Below are 20,641 nucleotides of genomic sequence, written 5' to 3'. Positions count from 1 at the left end.
GTATATATATATATATATATATATATATATACAGTGGTGTGAAAAACTATTTGCCCCCTTCCTGATTTCTTATTCTTTTGCATGTTTGTCACACTTAAATGTTTCTGCTCATTAAAAACCGTTAACTATTAGTCAAAGATAAAATAATTGAACACAAAATGCAGTTTTTAAATGAAGGTTTACGTTATTAAGGGAGAAAAAAAACTCCAAATCTACATGGCCCTGTGTGAAAAAGTGATTGCCCCCTTGTTAAAAAATAACTTAACTGTGGTTTATCACACCGGGGTTCAATTTCTATAGTCACCCCCAGGCCTGATTACTGCCACACCTGTTTCAATCAAGAAATCACTTAAATAGGAGCTACCTGACACAGAGAAGTAGACCAAAAGCACCTCAAAAGCTAGACATCATGCCAAGATCCAAAGAAATTCAGGAACAAATGAGAACAAAAGTAATTGAGATCTATCAGTCTGGTAAAGGTTATAAAGCCATTTCTAAAGCCTTGGGACTCCAGCGAACCACAGTGAGAGCCATTATCCACAAATGGCAAAAACAGGGAACAGTGGTGAACCTTCCCAGAAGTGGCCGGCCGACCAAAATTACCCCAAGAGCGCAGAGACAACTCATCCGAGAGGCCACAAAAGACCCCAGGACAACATCTAAAGAACTGCAGGCCTCACTTGCCTCAATTAAGGTCAGTGTTCACGACTCCACCATAAGAAAGAGACTGGGCAAAAATGGCCTGCATGGCAGATTTTCAAGCCCAAACCACTTTTAAGCAAAAGGAACATTAAAGCTCGTCTCAATTTTGCTAAAAAAAAATCTCAATGATTGCCAAGACTTTTGGGAAAATACCTTGTGGACCGACGAGAGAAAAGTTGAACTTTTTGGAAGGTGCGTGTCCCATTACATCTGGCGTAAAAGTAACACAGCATTTCAGAAAAAGAACATCATACCAACAGTAAAATATGGTGGTGGTAGTGTGATGGTCTGGGGTTGTTTTGCTGCTTCAGGACCTGGAAGGCTTGCTGTGATAGATGGAACCATGAATTCTACTGTCTACCAAAAAATCCTGAAGGAGAATGTCCGGCCATCTGTTCGTCAACTCAAGCTGAAGCGATCTTGGGTGCTGCAGCAGGACAATGACCCAAAACACACCAGCAAATCCATCTCTAAATGGCTGAAGAAAAACAAAATTAAGACTTTGGAGTGGCCTAGTCAAAGTCCTGACCTGAATCCTATTGAGATGTTGTGGCATGACCTTAAAAAGGTGGTTCATGCTAGAAAACCCTCAAATAAAGCTAAATTACAACAATTCTGTTGTAATTTTTTTTTTTTTGCTGTTCTGTTCCTTCTAAACAAACAATTGCTAAGACAAAGGAAGTTTAAATATATATGACTCTCTGTGTGGCTTATTAAAATGTACATAATAAATGTAATATATTTTTTAATAAAAAAATGTAAGAAATGTAAATTTGTTTTATTTTTGATGCCCCATGTTTTATTGTGATTCGCTTTCTGAGAAAAAAAAAGAACTCCCCAGTTTTATAGAGTCGATTCAAGAAATTTGCTATTTGAGAATCGAAGCTTACTTCATTCCGAATACATATGAATCAAATAATTGACTCTTTTATGATTCATCCGCAAGCTGCGATTCAACCTAGACCTTGCAGGTTAAAATGAAGAAAACGGTCGTCAACCTCGATAAATTCATTCAAGATTTTAGTCTACTGGAGCAAGTATGTGACTAAACACAATAATACTTTATTTATTTATTTACTTACTTATTTCCTGAGACAGTTTAAGGTAGTCCCAGCAAATATTATGTTTGGCGAGCTGCGTTATCTGAGTAGGCCATATTTGATTCATTTACCTGACGCAGGTTGCTCTGTTTATGTTCATAAGAAAATAACAGAACTGCGAGGGAAGAATAACATTCTTCAAATAAAACTGGACGAAGCCAACATACTTCTAAAACTGTCACAAAATAAGGAAAAAAATTTAACTGAAGGTAAGTACAGGTCATGATTATTCGAGAAGGTGTTTTTGGGCTGGGGGCTCATTTCTTGCATGTCAGTTTATTTCACTAGTAATGGCTCGGGCTCGTTTATGAATGATTCGTCCTTTTTTTTTTTAACGAGTCTTTAACGTAACTCAAAAGAACCAGTAGTCTCAGGGATTCGTTCATGGTCTCCTGGACGCGCATGCGCAAACATCGCAAAGCCGCCATTGGTTATGTAAAGAAAACAGAAATGAGAAGTTGCTGCGCCTCATAGATCTATATACTGACTAGATGGCGCCTTGGGCCTCTAAGCATACGTCAACATCGCCGCCATCTTGGGTCGGGGATCTGAAGGAAGCGCCAAAGTTAACTGTAAAAGGTAGTGTTGTTGCAGGTGTTATGCGCTAAAATGCCCCCCTGCCATGGATTGCCCCCCCTACATAATCGCTATCAAATATTGTATTAGAATATAAATTCATAGGTTAATGGTTTACAAATTACATGAGACAATAAAATAAAATAAGCAATATGAAAATAAATATGTTGTATATGAAAAAATAGATTTTTTTTTCATATACTGTACAACATGTATACTTTTGGATTGTTTATTTTATAATAAAAATAGTTTACTCTAATTTTTCATCATGAACAATATTTATTTTTATTGTATATAAATGCTTATTTGTATATTCATGAAAAAGCCCTTAAAAATAAATGTGCCACAAAATAAACATTATACAAGAATTTGTATTCATGGTCTTGACGGCTGTCACATAACTAGGGTTTATTATAATATTAATATCATATTTGATAATAATAAACCAATGAATTTATGTTCTACTATAATATTTGATAGTGATTATGTATGGGGGGGCAATCCATGGCAGAGGGGCATTTTAGCGCATAACACAGGTATACTAAACACTTAGTTTTTAGAATGCTTGACCTGTCTTATACACTGTAATCATTTAAGAAGCTGTAGTAGATATTTTCATGAACTGGATGTTTTCAAAGAATGGTTAACCTGTGTTATATACTGTAGCCTAATCATTTAATAAGCTGTTGTAATTACTGGAAGATGTTTTCACACTACGGACGCACGTTATGTTTTTTTTTTTTCTTTTTTTTTACGCTGGGTCATAGTATTGCAGGCTTGCTAATGTACAAAATAAACCAGTACAATTCAAATGTTTTAAATAACCTGTATTTTTAAGCATGGATATCATACCATTATAGCCATTTTGTGTGCAGTATACTAGGCTAAGGTAAGTAACAATAGTTATTTTAAGTTCACTGAAGTGGAAGAATAATAAACTTACACCTAGTTTTGAAGTAGATTAATATCAAAAGCTAAAAAAACCATTTGAGATTTGGACGATTTATGATGATTTCATTTCTGCCTAAATGCAGATGTTCGGTTCTCCATCCTAACATTCTGAGGTCTGTTGGTCAGGAAGTCCATAATTGTTTTTTTTGCCCGCTTTGTTTGTTTAACTCATGCCTTTATTAATTTAAATTTTGCTCTATTATTTATCTATTTATTTATATTTTATATATACTTTATTTTATATTATTCATGTTTTTTTTCATATCACTATCAGCATCCTTGTAATTGTTTTGTGCATTGTAGAACAAATTAATTAGTTATGTAGGTGTGTCTAACTATTGTATTGTATATGATATATCACATATTTATGATCAAACATAGCTTAATTAATTATTTTACTTATCATATTAGTAAAATAATTAATTAATCTGTTCTATCATAAATATGTCTGGCAAACCAAACGGCTTAAAAATCGGTTGAAAATTAAGCAAATTAAGGTGAATTTAATCGTTGATAGTTCTCTGCCAATGTTAACTCATGCAGAGTAGACGCATCGTTTCTATGGACAGCAGCGTCAGAGGCGACATTTAGTCAGTGTGTATACATATGGGTCAATGACGTGACGCCCCCTTTTTCTGTCCGGGTTAATTTTATTTTGCAGAAAAAACTAAAAAATACATAAAAATTTCTCATCTACTTGTTATACCTTCTTTACCTACTAAACCACTCTAACTTCTCCAAATTTTTAAGTTTTTCATCATTTTTCTGCTATCCGAAGTGCCAAAACACCATATGGGGCGACCGTCCGGCCTTGACTTTAGTTAGGACAACTGATTTAAAAACACTTTAAATCAACTTAAATATATCTCTTTTCCTAGTTGGCACGTGTTTTAGATCCATTGACAAAACTATAAAACATTTGCTCATATATTTTTATCATGATATACAAACGAATGTTGTCCGAATTATGTTGATTATATCCATTTTATCCGGGGCGACCATCAACAAACCACAATTTTGGGACCTTTATTTTAAAAAACATCTCAAGGATGGGATACTGCATCAGCCAGACACAAGTGAAGACCCCCTGGAAACAACTGTATAGTAAATCAGTCTCTCTCATATAGTAAGAAAAAGCTGTTTTTTAACGGCTGTGATGTCGTAGTCACTTTTGGTCATCATGTGGGGCGACCACCCCAAAACTGTGAATTATAATTTTTTTCCACAAATCTATATTTTGATAATAAATTTGATAGTGCTTTGTCACTAGAAGAAGCTGGTTTGGTTTCTGAGGCTAACCGTTAGCCTGTTATACTTGAGTAAACTTGAAAACATCATATGGGGAGACCGAGTATCATGTGGGGCGACCACTGCTAAATGTTTTAAATGATAGATATACAGATCTGGCCTTTAAAAACGCACGTTTTCGGAAAAGGGATCCCACGACTTGCTGCGGCTGCGCGCGGCAAGCTGTGAAAATGCCCTTCAATACCTGTAGGGGGCAGTCGTGTTTCAGTCTAAAGTATTGTGTTTACTAAAGCCGAAATTGTTATGTCTCTTAGGCGCCCATTGACAGCAAGCGACAGAGCTCATAAACGTGTCAAGCTCAAGCTGTTATGTATTTATTCAACATTTTCATTCAGAATTATTATTATAAGTAGTAGTAGTTCTCCGAATTTATTATTATTATTATTATTGTATTATTGAATTTTTTTTTGCTTAAGCTATGAAACACATTAGCACTCACCTCACAGTTGCTATAATTTAATGATTATCATAAGCAAAAAGTGTAAAACAAAGGATTCACATTTATTACATTTTCACCCAGAGCGGGATTCGAACCAGGGTCTGGACGATTTTATAGGATATACGGATATTATACGGATATTATTTAAGCAACGCCACACCACGTGGAAAGCGGCAAAAATGGTTTAATTTCATTGGCTGTCACTGAGTGTCAGCTATTCACGACTGGCCCCCGCGGAACGCAGAATCCCCGGGCTTTGACTGCGCTTTCTCCATTCGTTATTACAGGGGCGGACTGGTACCAAAAAGTGGCCCTGGACTTCCTGGCTCACAGCAGCCCACACCATAATACATTGGCTCATTAATGTAGAGATACATTTTTAACACCAGTTACTAGTATAAAAATATAACACAATACAGAAATCAATGCTATTTAAACATGTTATTTTAAGTATCACTGAACATATATTGGGTCAAAGAAACGAAAAAAAAGAACATCAAGACAAACAACATATAAATCTATAAAGACAATATTTTAAAAGGAATGGCAATAAAACTGAACAGGTAAGCTGAAATAAAATCAGTAGCAGCAGTAGCTCACGCTAGTAAACTAGTTACTTATTTTAATTATTATGGTAGTCAATATTAACACGAAATAATGCTGAGAAACATTATTTCAATTAATATTGACCACCATAATAATAACTAGCACAAGTTAATGCTGCTACTAATTTTATTCTGTTTGATTGCCATTCTTTTTACTTGGCTCTGGTAGATGAGGGGAGACGTGTTGGTCATCATCAGCATGTATTATGATGTGGGATGTGGTGCGCTGCTGAATCCAGCCTCACTGTCCCTGACCTGTTATAGGCAGAATCTGTTCATTTGAAGCATTTCACAGCATTTACCTTTAAAGCTTTTTCTTATTTTCGCGTAACCTTTTCTTCTTTCTCCTTTTCATTCATGGAAATTATTATTAATTTGCTCAGAAAATTCGCTGCATCGAGAAAGGATCAATATCTAAAAATTGCCCACGTGTGTGGACAAAGAATACAAAAGTGTATAATCTTTAATAAAGTTAATCTAATACAATTTTGTTTTCAATGCTGAAGCAAACATGATTTTGTTTTAGTCTATTCATTGAATACAACGCGACAGCGCGCTCCGAGGTGAAGCGCACCCACAGTTACTGTAATCCCCCATCTCACCTTTACAACAGGTGTGAACCGGTTTCGCTGCTGGGGGAATTCACAGAATTGGGGGTTTTAAAACAAATTAACAAGACCGAGCAGACTTCAGACAGGGGGTTTGGTTGGTTAGAAGTGGCGCTGACGGGGGGGCCGGAGGGAGTCTCGCCCGCGGAGCAATTCAGTGTAGAACCGCCACTGCCTATTTTCCACCACATCACGTACTTCCCTGATCTCGGACTAAAGTCCGCGCTTTGCTTTTATAATGTGGAGCAAGCCCGAGATCATATTAACGTAGCATTTATCATTCAAAGTTATTCATATCAGTGTATAGTAAGTGTGATTTGAAAAGTGCTATAACTCCACCTGCTACAGTTTCAGCCCAGTGGAATAATCTGACTACATGTGAAGTGCCATGAAAAAGTATTTGCCCCTTCCTATTTTTTTTCTTTGCATATTTGTCACACTTGTATAGGTGGAATTTCACCTAAACCTTAAGTGAGAACTATAGGTTAATATGTATAGGTGAGAACAGCTGATTCACACTTGGGGAGAGTGAATAATTTGCATTTGAATGTTGTCTGGCATTGTAAGCACACGCAGTGACACTAAAAGAACAATAGGATTAATAGGAATAGGAGGCACTAAAGAGGAGGTTTTTTAATTTAGACTATAAAAAAATTAACCTGCGTCTATTTTTAGGCGTGCCAGCTGCCACTTTTTAGTCTTATAATGCCCACATGACATGCTGGTACAGAGCTGGACATAGCTCATCCATGCCAATGATCCCGGGTTTGCACCCCGCGCTATAAAATACGAGTACGACGGCCATCCGCGGACAGCAGCTCCTTCCTCCGTCCGCTCGCGCTGGCTCTTCTTTGAAGTCCCTGGGGCGCGTTCCATTTGCCCCGTTTGCATGCCGCACTTCCGCGTTGTGTGCGCGCGTCTCACTCACACCGCGTAGTAAAATCCACTGTAAACCAACAAACCCCGAGTATTTTATAGCGCGGATTGGAAGCCCGGGAATATTAGCAAGAAGAGCTCTTCTTCACTATTCGTGCCTAAATCCGCAGCCCCGCTTCTTCGCATATCTGAAGGAAAGGCCGCCTAACTAGTGAGCGAGGAGCGATATTGATTTGGGCGCACGCCGTGACGGGCTGAAAAAAAAATATTGTCCTCAAAAATGTAACAGATGAGGACTCTGATTAATGTGCAAAAACTACATAATAAAACTATATAAGACTACATGCCTTTATAAGACTCAACTTTAATTTAAGCGCACTCACAATAACGAAAAAACGTGATTTTATATTATATATATTTAGTTTGAAAGCAAATAAGCTGCGCTGTTCTGTATTGTTTTTGGTGAACTTGAGCGCGTCAGAAAATGAACGCAAGCGTTTTTTTAAATGGTCAGAGTCAGTCTGCTTGCTGTTTTCCCGACGCGTTCATAATCTTTAGTCTACTTCTGCCGGTGCGCTCTGGAAAACTTCATGCATGCGGCTGAGCGCTGATTAAAACTATGGAGTAAATTAAAGAGGAGAATCACGATGCCGAATCAAAGTCCTGAGCCCAAACCTCATTTAAATTAAATTAACAAATACTATAAGCAAAAAAAAACAATAACCCACGTTTAGAAACCGTTTATAAATTCTTTCCGACATGAGTTGGCCCGGTGTTATGCTCAGAGCGCCGGGAGATTTCCTGAGGCTCCAAAATCACCGGGGCATTTTTTCTAAATAGATGCTATCGTTAATAACTGATGGAGGTTTTGGGCTGTATACACACGCATTTTTGAGGGGTTTAAAACGAATTAGTCCGAGCAGACCTACATAAAAGGTGAGAAGTGAGTAACTGCGCGCGCTGTCGCGGTGTATATACTGTACAACACACGTTTATCAACCTACATAAAAACGCTGCCTTTAAAAAACGCTTTATAAAAACGCTACCTTTTGTAAAGTGAAAGTACTTTACAAAAGACAAACTGCTTTATTTTAGTCATGAATTCACAATCACATCACATTCTAGCTATTATTTCCAGCCGTGGTTAAATAATGTATGAAATAATTATTAAATGCTGGACACAAACAGCAAATATGATGATTATTATAAAAAGGCCGAAGAAGTTCGTGGTCATAAAATAATATTTACTTAATAATATAATATATATATATATATAGTTCATTCATGTCTTCTGATGATGTCGACACATTCTTTACGTTTTAAATAAGATATGTTGGCATATTCACGAATCAGGACATTCGCATAGTTAAGACTACCAGATAGCCTACTATCAGGAAATTAAATTAATTTCAACACCATGTAAACCGAGACATTGCCATGTCTTTCACTGTTTTGTCCCTGTTAAAACATTACAAAAAATATATAGGAAACTTTATAGGAAATTCTAAAGCACGAATTTGGGCATCTCATTCCATCATTATGAAAAAAATATGAAGCACATATACACACATTTATCATGAAAGATCTGTTGTAAAGCAAAATAAAATTCATGTTTGCTTCAGCATTGGGAACAATATTGTTTTAGACTAAGTAATTATACACAATTCTTCGTTGTACAGTACTTGGTCCGGCGTTTAAATAAAGTCCTTCCATGCGCCATCTGGCGGATATTCAGTGAAGCACAACACATTTATTTAAATACCCGAATGTTGCTTACGGCAAGTCGCGGCGCGCTAAATTGAGGCATCCCGCGGGAAAACACGCGCAGTCTTAATGGCCACATCTGTATGTCCTATATTTGTAGTTTTCATATTCTATACATCAATTATATACATAGAGTTAATTGTTTAAGTATAATTATTTGTATATTTTATCTTTTTTTTCTAAATTCAGCCATTTTCCATTCCTTTTATAGGGATAAACATTTATTTTAACTGGATAATGAAGGAGACTCTGATATTATAGAAAAAACTTGTGAAATAATATATATAGCTGCGCCTCTCAAGTCTCTTCTTCCGATTCGGACGTTCTTTTGTCATGTGACTGACAAAACTGCGTTAGCATCTATGAGAGTCACGTGACAAAAGAACGAACGAACCAGCAGATATGAGAGGTGAGCAGCCATATGGTTTCACGTCTAGAAAGAGTACAACAGATACAGTATTTGCTTTCAGGATGCTGGCGGAGAAGTACAGAGAAGGTAATAGGGAGTTGCATTGTGTCTGTAAATTTAGAGATAGAGTTTGACAGGGTGCCAAGAGAGGAGCTTTGGTATTGTATGAGGAAGTCTGGAGTGGCAGAGAAGTATGTTAGAGTAGTGCATGACATGTATGTAAGCTGTAAGACAGTGGTGAGATGGGCTGTAGCCCCTTCTTGTTAGCTATGGTGATGGACAGGATGACAGATGAGGTTAGACAGAAGTCTCCATGGACTATGATATTTGCAGATGATATTTGCAGATGAGATTGTAGTGAGAGCAGGGTTGAGGAAAATCTAGAAAGGTGAAGAAATGCTCTGGAAAGCTGCTGAATGAAGTTTAGATGTAGCAAAACAAAATGCATGTGTGTAAATAAGAAGGACTGGTGAGGCTACAGGGAGCAGAGGTAAAGAAGGTGCAGAACTTTAAGTATTTGGGGTCAGCGGTCCAGAGCAACGGAAAGTGTGGAACGGAGGTGAAGAGTTCTGTATAGGCAGGTTAAAACAGGTGGAGAATAGTGCCAGGTGTGTTGTGTAAGATAAAGAATGAAAGGAAAGGTGTACAAGATAGTGATGAGACCAGCGATGCGCTTAGAAACAGTGGCACTGAAGAAAAGACAGAAAGCAGAGTTGGAGATGGCAGAGCTGATGATGTTGAGGTTTTCTTTGAGAGTGACAAGGATAGATAGAATCAAGAATAAGTCCATCAGAGGAACAACCCATGTTAGATGTTTTGGAGGTAAAGTCAGAGAGGCCAGATTGAGGTGGTTTAGACATGTTCAGAGGAGAGAATGTAAGCATTTCAGTAGCATGCTGAGGTTGAAACTGCCAGGCAGGAGGTCTAGGGGAAGATCAGAGAGGAGATTTATGGATGCAGTGAGAGAGGACATGAAGTTAGTTGGTGTAAGAGAAGAGGATGCAGAGGATAGGGTTAGTTGAAGGCAGTTAATTTGATGTGGTCACTCCTGAAAGAGACCATTCAAAAGAAGAAGATATGAGTGGTGAGCTGCTCATGTGAAATGTGATCTCTGTATTAACCGTGGCACAGATATTATTAACAAATGGGCTAGTTTGAGTATTTCAGACAGCAGGGACTATATTTTATGGGACCTTACGGAGTTCCATGCATGCAATTTTTACGTGAGTTTTGATGTTCTATCATATCTTCCTGCCGTGCCAGAATTTCCCACGAGTAGCAAAAAAGTATAGGTATAATATAGTGATGACGAGATTAAGCCTAATTTAGGTTCAAGACTTCCAAGTCAATAGTTTCACCAAAAGGTTCATTTCATGAACCTTAATTTACAAGCTAGTTGTACTGACATCTAGTGGACAAATTTTGTGTAGCAAATAGACATTACCATCATAAGCAGTGCAATTAATATGCACATGTAATTTAGCTAATTATCAGCTAAGTAATGTTGCTTTTATCATTGTCAGTTGTGAGTGAATATATTGTTGTTTGTAAATACACTATAAAAAATAAAGAGAATAAAAACCGTCTGACTTTACTAAAGTTCTTTAATAAAGTAACTTCCTCAATCACTCGCTAAGTGTCTTTACCGCTTTATCCCGCGCTGGACTGAGTGCCAATCCATTGCAGGGCACACACATACACACACTCACATGCTACAGGCAATTTGGGAATGCCAATAAGCCTCATTTGCATGTCTTTGGACTATGGGAGGAAACCAGAGCACCTGGAGGAAACCCAACCAAGCACAGGGAGAACATGCAAACTCCATGCACATGAATGTAAAACATACCCAAGGTAGGAATCACCTGGAGTGCTGGTGCTGGAGGTGCTAACCACTATGCCTGGAGGTGCTAACCACTACGCCACTGTGCCGCCTAATGCAACTTCTTTTTGTGAGAAATGACTCTTTTTGTCACATTGATTTAATGTTATGTCAGTCTAATAGCTGATTGTGAAACTAACCACGCAAAAAAAAAATGTGCAAAAATAAAAACTCAAGTCAATGTTTCATGTACAAGTAGTGTCATGAATTTATGGGCAGGGCTCTAAAGTAGTGAAACATGACGTATTTTTGGTACTGTATGTGCATGCGAAGTACGCATGGGTATAAGTGACTGATGGGACAAAAAAAAACAGCTGCTGCACGAGCACAAAGTGCAGATTTCTGACTGTTTTTTTTATGGCTCATTTACAGTAATTTTAAAGATGACTGTATTTTGGCCATTCTAATAAGTTTTTTATCTTCTATACAATTGTTGCGCATTTGATAAAATCTTAATTCTTTTGGAGTAGATGGCTTTTTGTATCTTTAGTCCTCTGAATGTAATTTATGACAGCTTATCCCTAAATTTGTAGAGTTATCAATATCCTCAAATTTACTGCACAAAAGATAATTTTTATAGTTTAAAATAAAACCTACAGTGGATAAGCAATAACAGCAGAAGACCATAGTAGATTGTACTCCTGTCAACCAGAAGCAAGGATGCGAGGCTATCATGGACAGAGCCTTACTGAAAATGGACAGATAAAGATAATTAAGGGGGAAAAGCACTGGCCAATTTAAGTGAGTCAGATTCCTATTCTGAAGTAGAACCTGATCTGGTCTTCTGCTGGTTTAGCACATTCAGCTCAATGTTTGAAGTGTGATTTGTCTGGAATTCTTTTCTGATCACCATGATTGTAGAGTGCTTATTTTGTTTAATATAGATGTTCTTTCCGCTGGTACACATCTTATCTTCCTCTGATCTAATTTCAGTTTGCAGACCCTTACCTTAAAATGTTTTTTGTTTGTATTTTGTACAGTTATGTGTAAACTCCAAAACCTGTTGTTTATGAAATACTTATGAAATCAGCATTTTCTAAAATTCTTAAAACCATCCAACAGTATCTGTGGAAATGTATGGGTGTTCCTATTAAAGTGGATAGGGAGTGTATAATTTTACTTGTTTTAATTAGTTGTTAAAAAAAGAATTCACAGAATGGGAATACAAAAAGTACTGTCTATAATGCATAGAGATGTAACTGATATAAACACCTTTCATGTCTCAATGGATTAACAGTGTAATATTCACTATTGATCGACTTTGTTACCCTCTATTGGCAGACAATGTAATTAATACCTGTTACTGCATACATTGCTTATTGCTACAGTATAATTGTAATGTTCTAATTAAACCTGTCTGTAGAGAAAAACGGATTGTTGGGAAGCATTAAATGTCTTCAGCACAGCTTAGAACAACAGTGTAACCTTCGAGGTAGGATATCTGCTAGCTATAATTTTATTTTTGTATTCAAATAGTGACTGAAAAAAAAGATTGTAGTAGTTTTTGGATGACATCCTTCTTTTAATCCAGGTGAAAATGAAAATCTGAAAACTGTAATAGTTCAGTTGAAGAAGCAAAATGATAAACAAGTTGAGGTAATGCTTTTAATCTTTTTTAAAAACCTCTGTTAAAGGAAGAGGTAGAACGATTATATTTTACAGGGCTTCCTTATAATAAAATAAATACAAATGGTAATTTTATCTAAAATTTTATCATTAAAACAACAGTGGCCACACTAAATTTCATTCAATCACTTTTAGCTTTGATTACATCACACAACGTGGTAACCAGTTCATGTGTGAAAATGATTCCTCATGCTCCGAAAACCACTCTTGCGCAATTTGAGTCCTGGAATATGACTGTGCCATCAAGGAAGAAAAACTCAATTGATATAATAACTTGGTCATTCAGTACATTCATATTACTTGATGACTTAATTTTCTTGCCATGTAACATTGCTGAGCCTAGCCCTGACCAACCAAAGCAACCCCAGATCATAACACTGCCTTCAGAGACTTGTCCAGTGGACACCATGTATCGCTCTGGAATAGGGTCAAACTCATTAGACCACATGATCCTTTTCTATTGCTCCAAAGTCCAATCTTTATGCTCCCTAGCAAACTAAAGCCTTTTTTTTTTTATTAGTTTCACTAACAAGTGGTTTTCTTATGGCCACACAGTTCATTTCAAATAGTTACTTATGCATTTATTATTTTATTGAACATATTGTTAATTGTTAATTATGTTATTAATAATAATACACAGTTTTTATTTAATTTATGTTGTATTAAAATATTTATTTAAAAGTTAAATAAGTAATAAGTAATATTAAAATTTTACTTATTATAATTGTTACAGTATGGCAATTAATGATTTGTCAAATTATTTAATCAATTAATTAAGCAACTTTGCTAAACTTTGTTTTTCTGGAACAGAATACAACCAAGTTGAAGTTCATGCCCATTGTGGGGTCACAATTTTTCTTAATAATTGATAACATTTTAAAACTTTCTCGATTGTACATATAGGAGAGCAAAGCTTGTGTTCAATCACTGCAGTGTGAAATGGGAGCGTTGCAAGAGCGACACCAGAGGGAGCTGGAGGACTGTGCTGCAGATACAAAAAGGAAACGTAAGAGCAAGCACACACTTAATCTATTACCCTTAGCATTTATATGCTCACAAGACAATTTTGAAGGCAAAAGGGAAGTGGCTGGTGAACATTTTGTGTTTGTGTGTGTGTGTGTACAGTATATATATATACAGTGAGGTCAATAAATATTTGATCACCCTGTGATTTTGCAAGTTCACTTACTTAGAAATCATGGAGGTGTCTATAATTTTCAGCATAGGTGCATTTCCACTGTGAGAGACAGAATCTAAAAAGAAAAATAACAATTTGATCACTTGCTTATCAGCCAGATTTCTGATCCTTAAAGACCAGTTATTTTGCTTTTAAATAGTCCATATCCTTCTTACGGAGCCACTACTTGGTTTTCCTGGCTGTGTGCTTTGGTTCATTGTCATGTTAGAAGACCCAGCCCAACCCATCTTCAATGCTCTGACTGAGGGAAGGAGGTTTTTGCCCAATATGTCACAATACATGGCCCCGTTCATCCTTTCCTTAATACAGTGCAGTCGTCCTGTCCCCTGTGCATAAAAACACCCCCATAGCATGATGCTTCCAGCCCCATCCTTCACTGTACAGTAGGTATGGTATTATTGGGATAATACTCATCATTCTTCTTCCTGTTTTTGCAGCATTGCAAGGTGCATTATCATGCAGAAAGAAGCCATTGCCATTGTTTCCATAAAAGGGGTACTTTGTATACAGCAGTGTTTAAGTAGGTGGTATGCAACAAAGAAAGGTCTCCCCAAGATTTCCCAGAAGAAGATTGCCCAACGCATAACACACACATTCTTCCCATAGTGCATTATGGAGTTCACATCCACCTGGCCTACCACATGATGTTAAAGAAAAAATATGATTCATTAGGCCACCAGCTTTTTATTGCTTTATGAATAATTAAACAATATGCTGATGCCCATTGGGTTAAAAAGGGCATCCTGACCAGTCTGCACCTACAGTATGTGGCTGCGATGCACTTTGTGTTCTGACACATTTTTGTCAGAGCCAGCATGAACTTTATCAGCAATTTAAGCTACAGTAGCTCTTCTATCGGATGAATTTACATCGGCCAGCTTTCACTCCTCATGTGTATCAGTGTGCCTTGGCCGCAAAAGATCCTTTTTGCCGATTTACCAGTTTTCCTCTTTTGGGTCACTTTTGGTAGGTCCTTTCTGCTGCAGGAACAGTACCACAAGAGCTGCTGTTTTGGAGTTGCTTTGACACAGTTGTCTAGACTTCACGATTTGGCCCTTGTCAATGTCACACAACATAACTTCAGGGACAAAATGTTCACTTGCTTCCTAATATATCCCACACTCTTCCAGATGCCACTGTAACAAGATAAACAATATTATTCTCTTTATAAAGTACAGTATCCTCAAAAATATTGCAATATTTTTAGATATATATCATATCAATATTACACATTAATTAATTATATTACATTAATATGATTATGGCTTACAGATCATGAAAGTAAAAAAAATCCATTATCTCAAAAATATTTAATGTATACTAAATGGATGGTTACAGAGTATAATTTCATATTGTTACACATGAAATAGTTCAGTTCTTTATATAAATGTCAGTTATAGTCAGCATTTGCAGCCTTAGTATGAAGGGATGCATGGTTGGTAATTAATAATGATTTTTCCATACTGTGTTCACTTAAAAGTGGAGTCTAAGAATGTTGAAATGAAAGCAATTCTGGACAAAAAGGAGTGTGTAATAGAAGCGATGAGACAGAAAATGAAGGACCAGGAGAAAGAAAAGCAAAGTGAAGGTTTAAAGCTGCAAATGGAGGTATGTAAATCAGATGCTTCTTCTTTACAAAATAATACTTTTATTCCTACATGAATAAGCTAATCTGCTAATTGCACAGCTCTGTGCCATCTGTAACATTTAGGCTTATTTGATTTAGAAAACCATGCATCCCAAGTGAAGCTTAATTTTTATCCGAAGAAGTGGATATAACACTAATACCATTTCTCTAAATCAGTTTAGGGTTTACCCTTTTGCACACTCACATTTCAGTGGGAAAGGAAATGGACACATTACATTCAAACTTAATGTAACTTAATAAGACATAGATCCAGCTTTATTCCTTTGAGGTTTAAAAGTAGGGGAAATGGAGCTGAGTAACTGAATAATATTTCTGTTATAAATTTGTTTAGTATGGATTTGTGTAAAAAGTCAATAGCTGAGGTACGCGCCCACTTGGAAATTCAACCACATCTTGTAAATTCAAAAGACAGCAAAATAACAGTTGCAGTGTGGCAAAATCTGGTTCAGCAAGTCTGGTCAAGCAGTTGTATGTTTTTATACTTTGTTTGTTCATTTTTATTCCACAGTTTTAAATGAATTCTTGAATGTGATTGATCAGAAGGTGGGTATTAATTTTCTATGACTACAGCTCTGACAGTAGTGCAGCAGCAAATCATAGCTTTATAGTAATATATAATGCACTCATAATATATCTTTATTTCTGTAGTACCAGATGCTTAACGGTGACTTACCCAGGTGACGGGTGAAGTGTGTACAGTAACAATAGAAAGGCGTCAGAGCATATACTGCGTCACAGCTTGCTCAGACAAGTCAGAGTGCCCATGCTGACACTTGTCGACTGCCGAAGTCACCTACAATGGGCATGTGAGCACATTGTCCAATTATTTATAAAGCAGTGAAAAAATCTAATGGTCTGATGCATCATGATTTCTTTTACATCATGTAAATGGCCAGGCATTTGTGTGTTGCTTACTTGTGGAAGAGATGGCACCAGGAATTGCTGTGGGAAGGAGCCAAGCTGAAAGAGGCAAAGTCCCAGTGTAAAACCCTGGGCACTGGCGTTTCACCTGAAAGCAGTAGCCTCTTTCAGCAGGATAATGCTCCCTGCTACAAAAACGTTTACACAGTAGGCGGAGGAACATGAAAGTTCATGATGTTGACTTGGCCTCTGAATTGCACAGGTCTGAATTTGATTGTGCATTATGGGAGGTCCTTGACAAACACGTACAATCCATGAAGGCCCAACCCCAAAACCTACAGGACTTAAAGGATCTGCTGCTCTTAGTGCCAGATCCCACAGCACACCTTCAGCAGTTTTGTGGAGTCCATGCCCTGATGAATCAGAGCTGTTTTGGTGGCATTATGGGATATACCTACACAACATTAGTTAAGTGGTTTTAATATTGTGGCTAATAGGTGTATATGGTGGACATGTCACATAAACTAAAGCTAATAATAAATGGGTATTTTAAAGTGTTTAGCTTATGAAAAATATAACCTTTACTTTGATAAACCTAAAAATGATATTTACTGTAATATATGTGAAAGAAGACTTTAGTCAGTAAGAGTGCTTTGAGGTAAAACTGTAATTTAAGTTTTTTGCTAAAGTGGAGGTCTTTATGACAGAATTTTTTTGTGTTTTTTCCTATGACAAGCTGCATTTTTTATTCTTAAAGTTAAGGATGTGCTGTTTTAAGAATATTGTCAACCTCAGACTGGTGAATCTGTTCAATCACACCACCTCATCATTCATAATTTTCATACAGTAACACGATAATAATCTATTTCTTAATTAGCATAAAGACAGTTATATCACTCTTTTATTTATAAAAATGGAAATTAATGGCATTCAGATTTTCTCTCAGTATAATTATCTTAAAATATTAACCAAAACGTTCATGAAGGGGGAGGGTGTAGCTTTGGTGTTTTGACTGGTTAAAATGATCTCTATCTGCAAATAATATTAGTTTTTTTTTGTTGTTGTTGTTTTTTGTACTGTAGTTCAGTGCTAAGCTTGCAAGGGCTCAGTCTATGACACTAAAGAGCCAGCTACAGCCACAAGCATCTGGAGTCATACCTCAACACATCTTTAAAAGAGTAAGTTCTTTCTTTTTCTTTTTTGTTTAACAGCGGTTAAAATCCAGTAGGTTAAGTTACCACCAACTGTAGACTTCATTCTCCCTCATCTTCCCAGCCTCTTGAAGCTGATTTTATAATCCAGTCCTCTTTAAAAACATCTAATACTTCTCTGTTCTTGTTTTGTCTTATTCTGTGTTTTGATTTTTGCTTATTTGGTACATCTAACACTCTTTTCAAGGTTTCCTCTCAGTACCACTCTGCGCCTTTAGCTGGAGTATATAACCACCCCCATAGATCTCCCTCTCCTCAGCTTCACTGCCCTGTAAAGCTGACTTTCCAGTCCTGTCTTTCTCAGAAAAAAACAAAAAAACATTAAGTTCCTCTTTCCCTGATCAGTGACTCACCATTCTAAAAGAGTTTTAACATTGCCTTCTATTCTCCCTAGTTCTTGGAGCTGTGCCATCATATCTAGCCTTTCCTGCATATTATTCCTGCATGGGAACAGTATATACTACATAAGCACTTACTGTATACCGTAAGTAAGCTATTAGCTTGCAAGGAATATGCAGTATGAGACCTAAAGATTGCAGCAAACAAATTTGTATTGTGCCAGTAGAGGTGCAGAAGTGCTATCTTAGTCATACAAAAATTATGTAGACATTCTTAATGCACCAACAGATGAACTTAAAATACATATTTCTGTTTCACAAGGCAGTTCATTTTTAGAAAGGAGCATTATTGTATATCATGAATCTCAACTAAGTAGCATATAATATTGAAGGGGTGTCTGGGGTCATTATAGCTTGCAAAACTATTTATAAATAATTTCTAATGGTCTGTGACTCCTTTATTGTTTAATTATGATACTGTTATACTATTCAATTATTCCAAATTAATTTGGTTGTCCCGAGCTGGCCCTGGCCCACAGGAGCTGTATGTTTTGATACCCGTTATGCGCAGCCTTTTATCTTGTACAGGATGCAAGTCATAGTCCAGAAAATGAAGTTTGTGTTATGGTAAATCTTATTTTAAGCTATTTCAGTGTCAGTGACTATATGCAATTCTGTTCATCTTCAGAAGCTGCAGTTTCTGCAGGAGGAGAAGAACAAAGAAATTGAGACTCTGCGTCAAAGAGTTAAAGAGCTGGAGCAGCAAAGCCTGCGCAACTTCTTCGAGCCTCGCTTAAAAAGGAGGAAAATCTGACCAGCTGTTTTACCTACTGTAACGTAGCCAGTGTGGCACCAAGCATTTCATGTATACAGCGCAATGTTCCTTAACACAATGCTACATGATTTATTTTGACATTTTAAAATTGTTTGTCTGGTTTTGCATTTAATTAATGGCAGTATATGAAAAGTTGTATTGCAGAGTCTAATAAACAAATGCTCAGTGCATGTCAAAGCCTATAATCTCTTCATTATTTCATTATTGTACACACATCCATAGTCAAACATTTTAAGAATGACACAAATATTAATTTTCACAAAGTTTGCTCCAGTGTTTTCAGATCTTTTTGTTAGATTTTACTATGGTATACTGAAGTATAATTGAGTGTTTCCCACACATACATACATTACAGGTATATTGATGCCATATGAAGTGTATTTGCAGACCCTTTAAAAAAAAAATCCGTCCAGGATGCCATCTGCTATGTTGCAGAATATTGGAACAAACTGACATTGCAATATATCTTTTTCTGTGATGTATATTGTGACATGTAGAAATGAAGGAAAAATCATCAGATGTCCTGAATTGCTTAAAAAAAAAGAATTTATAATTCTAGAATTTTGTAGGCCTGTTCATAGAAAATAAATATGATATAAAAAAAAATAACAATAATAAAAGTGTAGTGTTTATAGAATCTTAAGACCTGGGAAAAAATTACAAGTATTCACAGGTGGATCATACCCAGGTTGTAAGAACTGCTTTAAAATGCCAAAAGAAGAAAAAGGAGCAAGAGACAAAAAGACAAGAGATTGGTGAGTAGCGCCACCGTTCTTGTTGATAACTTCAAAACACTCTTTTTGGCATGCTTGATGCAGCTGTTTTCAGGAGGCTGGTAGGAACGTTGCTCCATGTGGTGAAGATGGCTTCACAAAGGGCATGAAGGGCATCCACAGTCTGGAATTGACGTCCATTTTTGTACTTCCCTTGCCATCCATCCTCAAACAGTTGTGAACTGCAGCATTGTTCTGTTAAAAGACCCAGTCATTAGAACACAGATGAGAACCTTCAGTCAAGAGGGATGTCTGCTGCAACATGTCCACATAGCCAGCCGCCGTTTGACGCCCCTGCACAACCTGAAGCTCCATTTTCCCATTTAAGGAAAAAGCATGCCACATCATAAAAGAGCCTTCTCCACTGTGCCATGTAGAAAACATCACCAGAGGGATCTCCTTGTCATGCTAGTATTGTTGGAAGCGATCAGGGCCATCTAGATACATTTTCCAATGATTTTTTTTTTTCAATGAAAATCCTTTCTGGTCTACCACTTGATTTTTTTTGTCCCATAATGCTCAGGATTTTTCTAAGAAATTTTAAATGACTGTCCTACTGGGTCCGACCTCAAGCACGTTGCGAGCCCTTGCTTGTGCAGCTTAGCAATTGTGCCACATTCAAAAACAGAAAGACTTTCGGCTTTTGCCACCAGGAGATCATGACAGTGTGACTGCATAAAAAACAATGACATTAAAGACATATTTTTGCAGATTTTAAATTTTAAAGGCTATAGTCTTCAACGTTTGATCAGCTGATGAACAGCCTGTTTAAAAACTGTTTAACAGATAGCACAGATTCATAATATCAAGTATTTTTATGGTTGTTTTTGGATGTTTCTGTGACTAATAATTATGATAATAATAGTATGCACATTTTTAATTGTGCATTTTTGTGACGCAACTTCCATAGAAGTACAATTTACATTTTTAA

The 20,641-nt window shown here is 36.7% G+C and overlaps 1 protein-coding gene across 2 annotated transcripts; it reads left to right on the top strand.

Annotated features, from left to right (window-relative positions):
- The first annotated feature begins 1,641 nt into the window (after window positions 1-1,641).
- On the top strand, window positions 1,642-19,112 carry LOC128507424 (coiled-coil domain-containing protein 152-like). Of its 2 annotated transcripts, XR_008355821.1 has the most exons (9): window positions 1,642-1,739; window positions 1,906-2,011; window positions 12,584-12,652; window positions 12,752-12,816; window positions 13,750-13,852; window positions 15,525-15,652; window positions 17,636-17,731; window positions 18,159-18,248; window positions 18,791-18,862. XR_008355821.1 is itself a non-coding variant. In XM_053478322.1 (8 exons), exons 1-8 carry the CDS (start codon window positions 1,680-1,682, stop codon window positions 18,914-18,916), a joined length of 753 nt encoding a protein of 250 aa, XP_053334297.1. In that variant the 5' UTR covers window positions 1,642-1,679; the 3' UTR covers window positions 18,917-19,112. The 2 variants fall into 2 exon arrangements, 1 of the variants encoding a protein (XP_053334297.1); XM_053478322.1 differs by lacking the exon at window positions 18,159-18,248 and having other exon boundaries at window positions 18,791-19,112.
- The last annotated feature ends 1,529 nt before the right edge of the window (window positions 19,113-20,641 follow it).

Source organism: Clarias gariepinus, chromosome 19, assembly GCF_024256425.1.
Source record: "Clarias gariepinus isolate MV-2021 ecotype Netherlands chromosome 19, CGAR_prim_01v2, whole genome shotgun sequence".
In the NCBI taxonomy this organism is placed as follows: domain Eukaryota; kingdom Metazoa; phylum Chordata; class Actinopteri; order Siluriformes; family Clariidae; genus Clarias; species Clarias gariepinus.
This window is presented reverse-complemented; position numbering and strand designations above follow the sequence as displayed.

Bases quoted from the DNA above. Each gene is read 5' to 3' on its own strand.
- LOC128507424 (XM_053478322.1), top strand. From the start codon at position 1,680: ATGAAGAAAACGGTCGTCAACCTCGATAAATTCATTCAAGATTTTAGT. The intron at 2,012-12,583 runs GTAAGTACAGGT...ACCTGTCTGTAG, and splicing joins GGAAAAAAATTTAACTGAAG to AGAAAAACGGATTGTTGGGA. The intron at 17,732-18,790 runs GTAAGTTCTTTC...GTTCATCTTCAG, and splicing joins CTCAACACATCTTTAAAAGA to AAGCTGCAGTTTCTGCAGGA.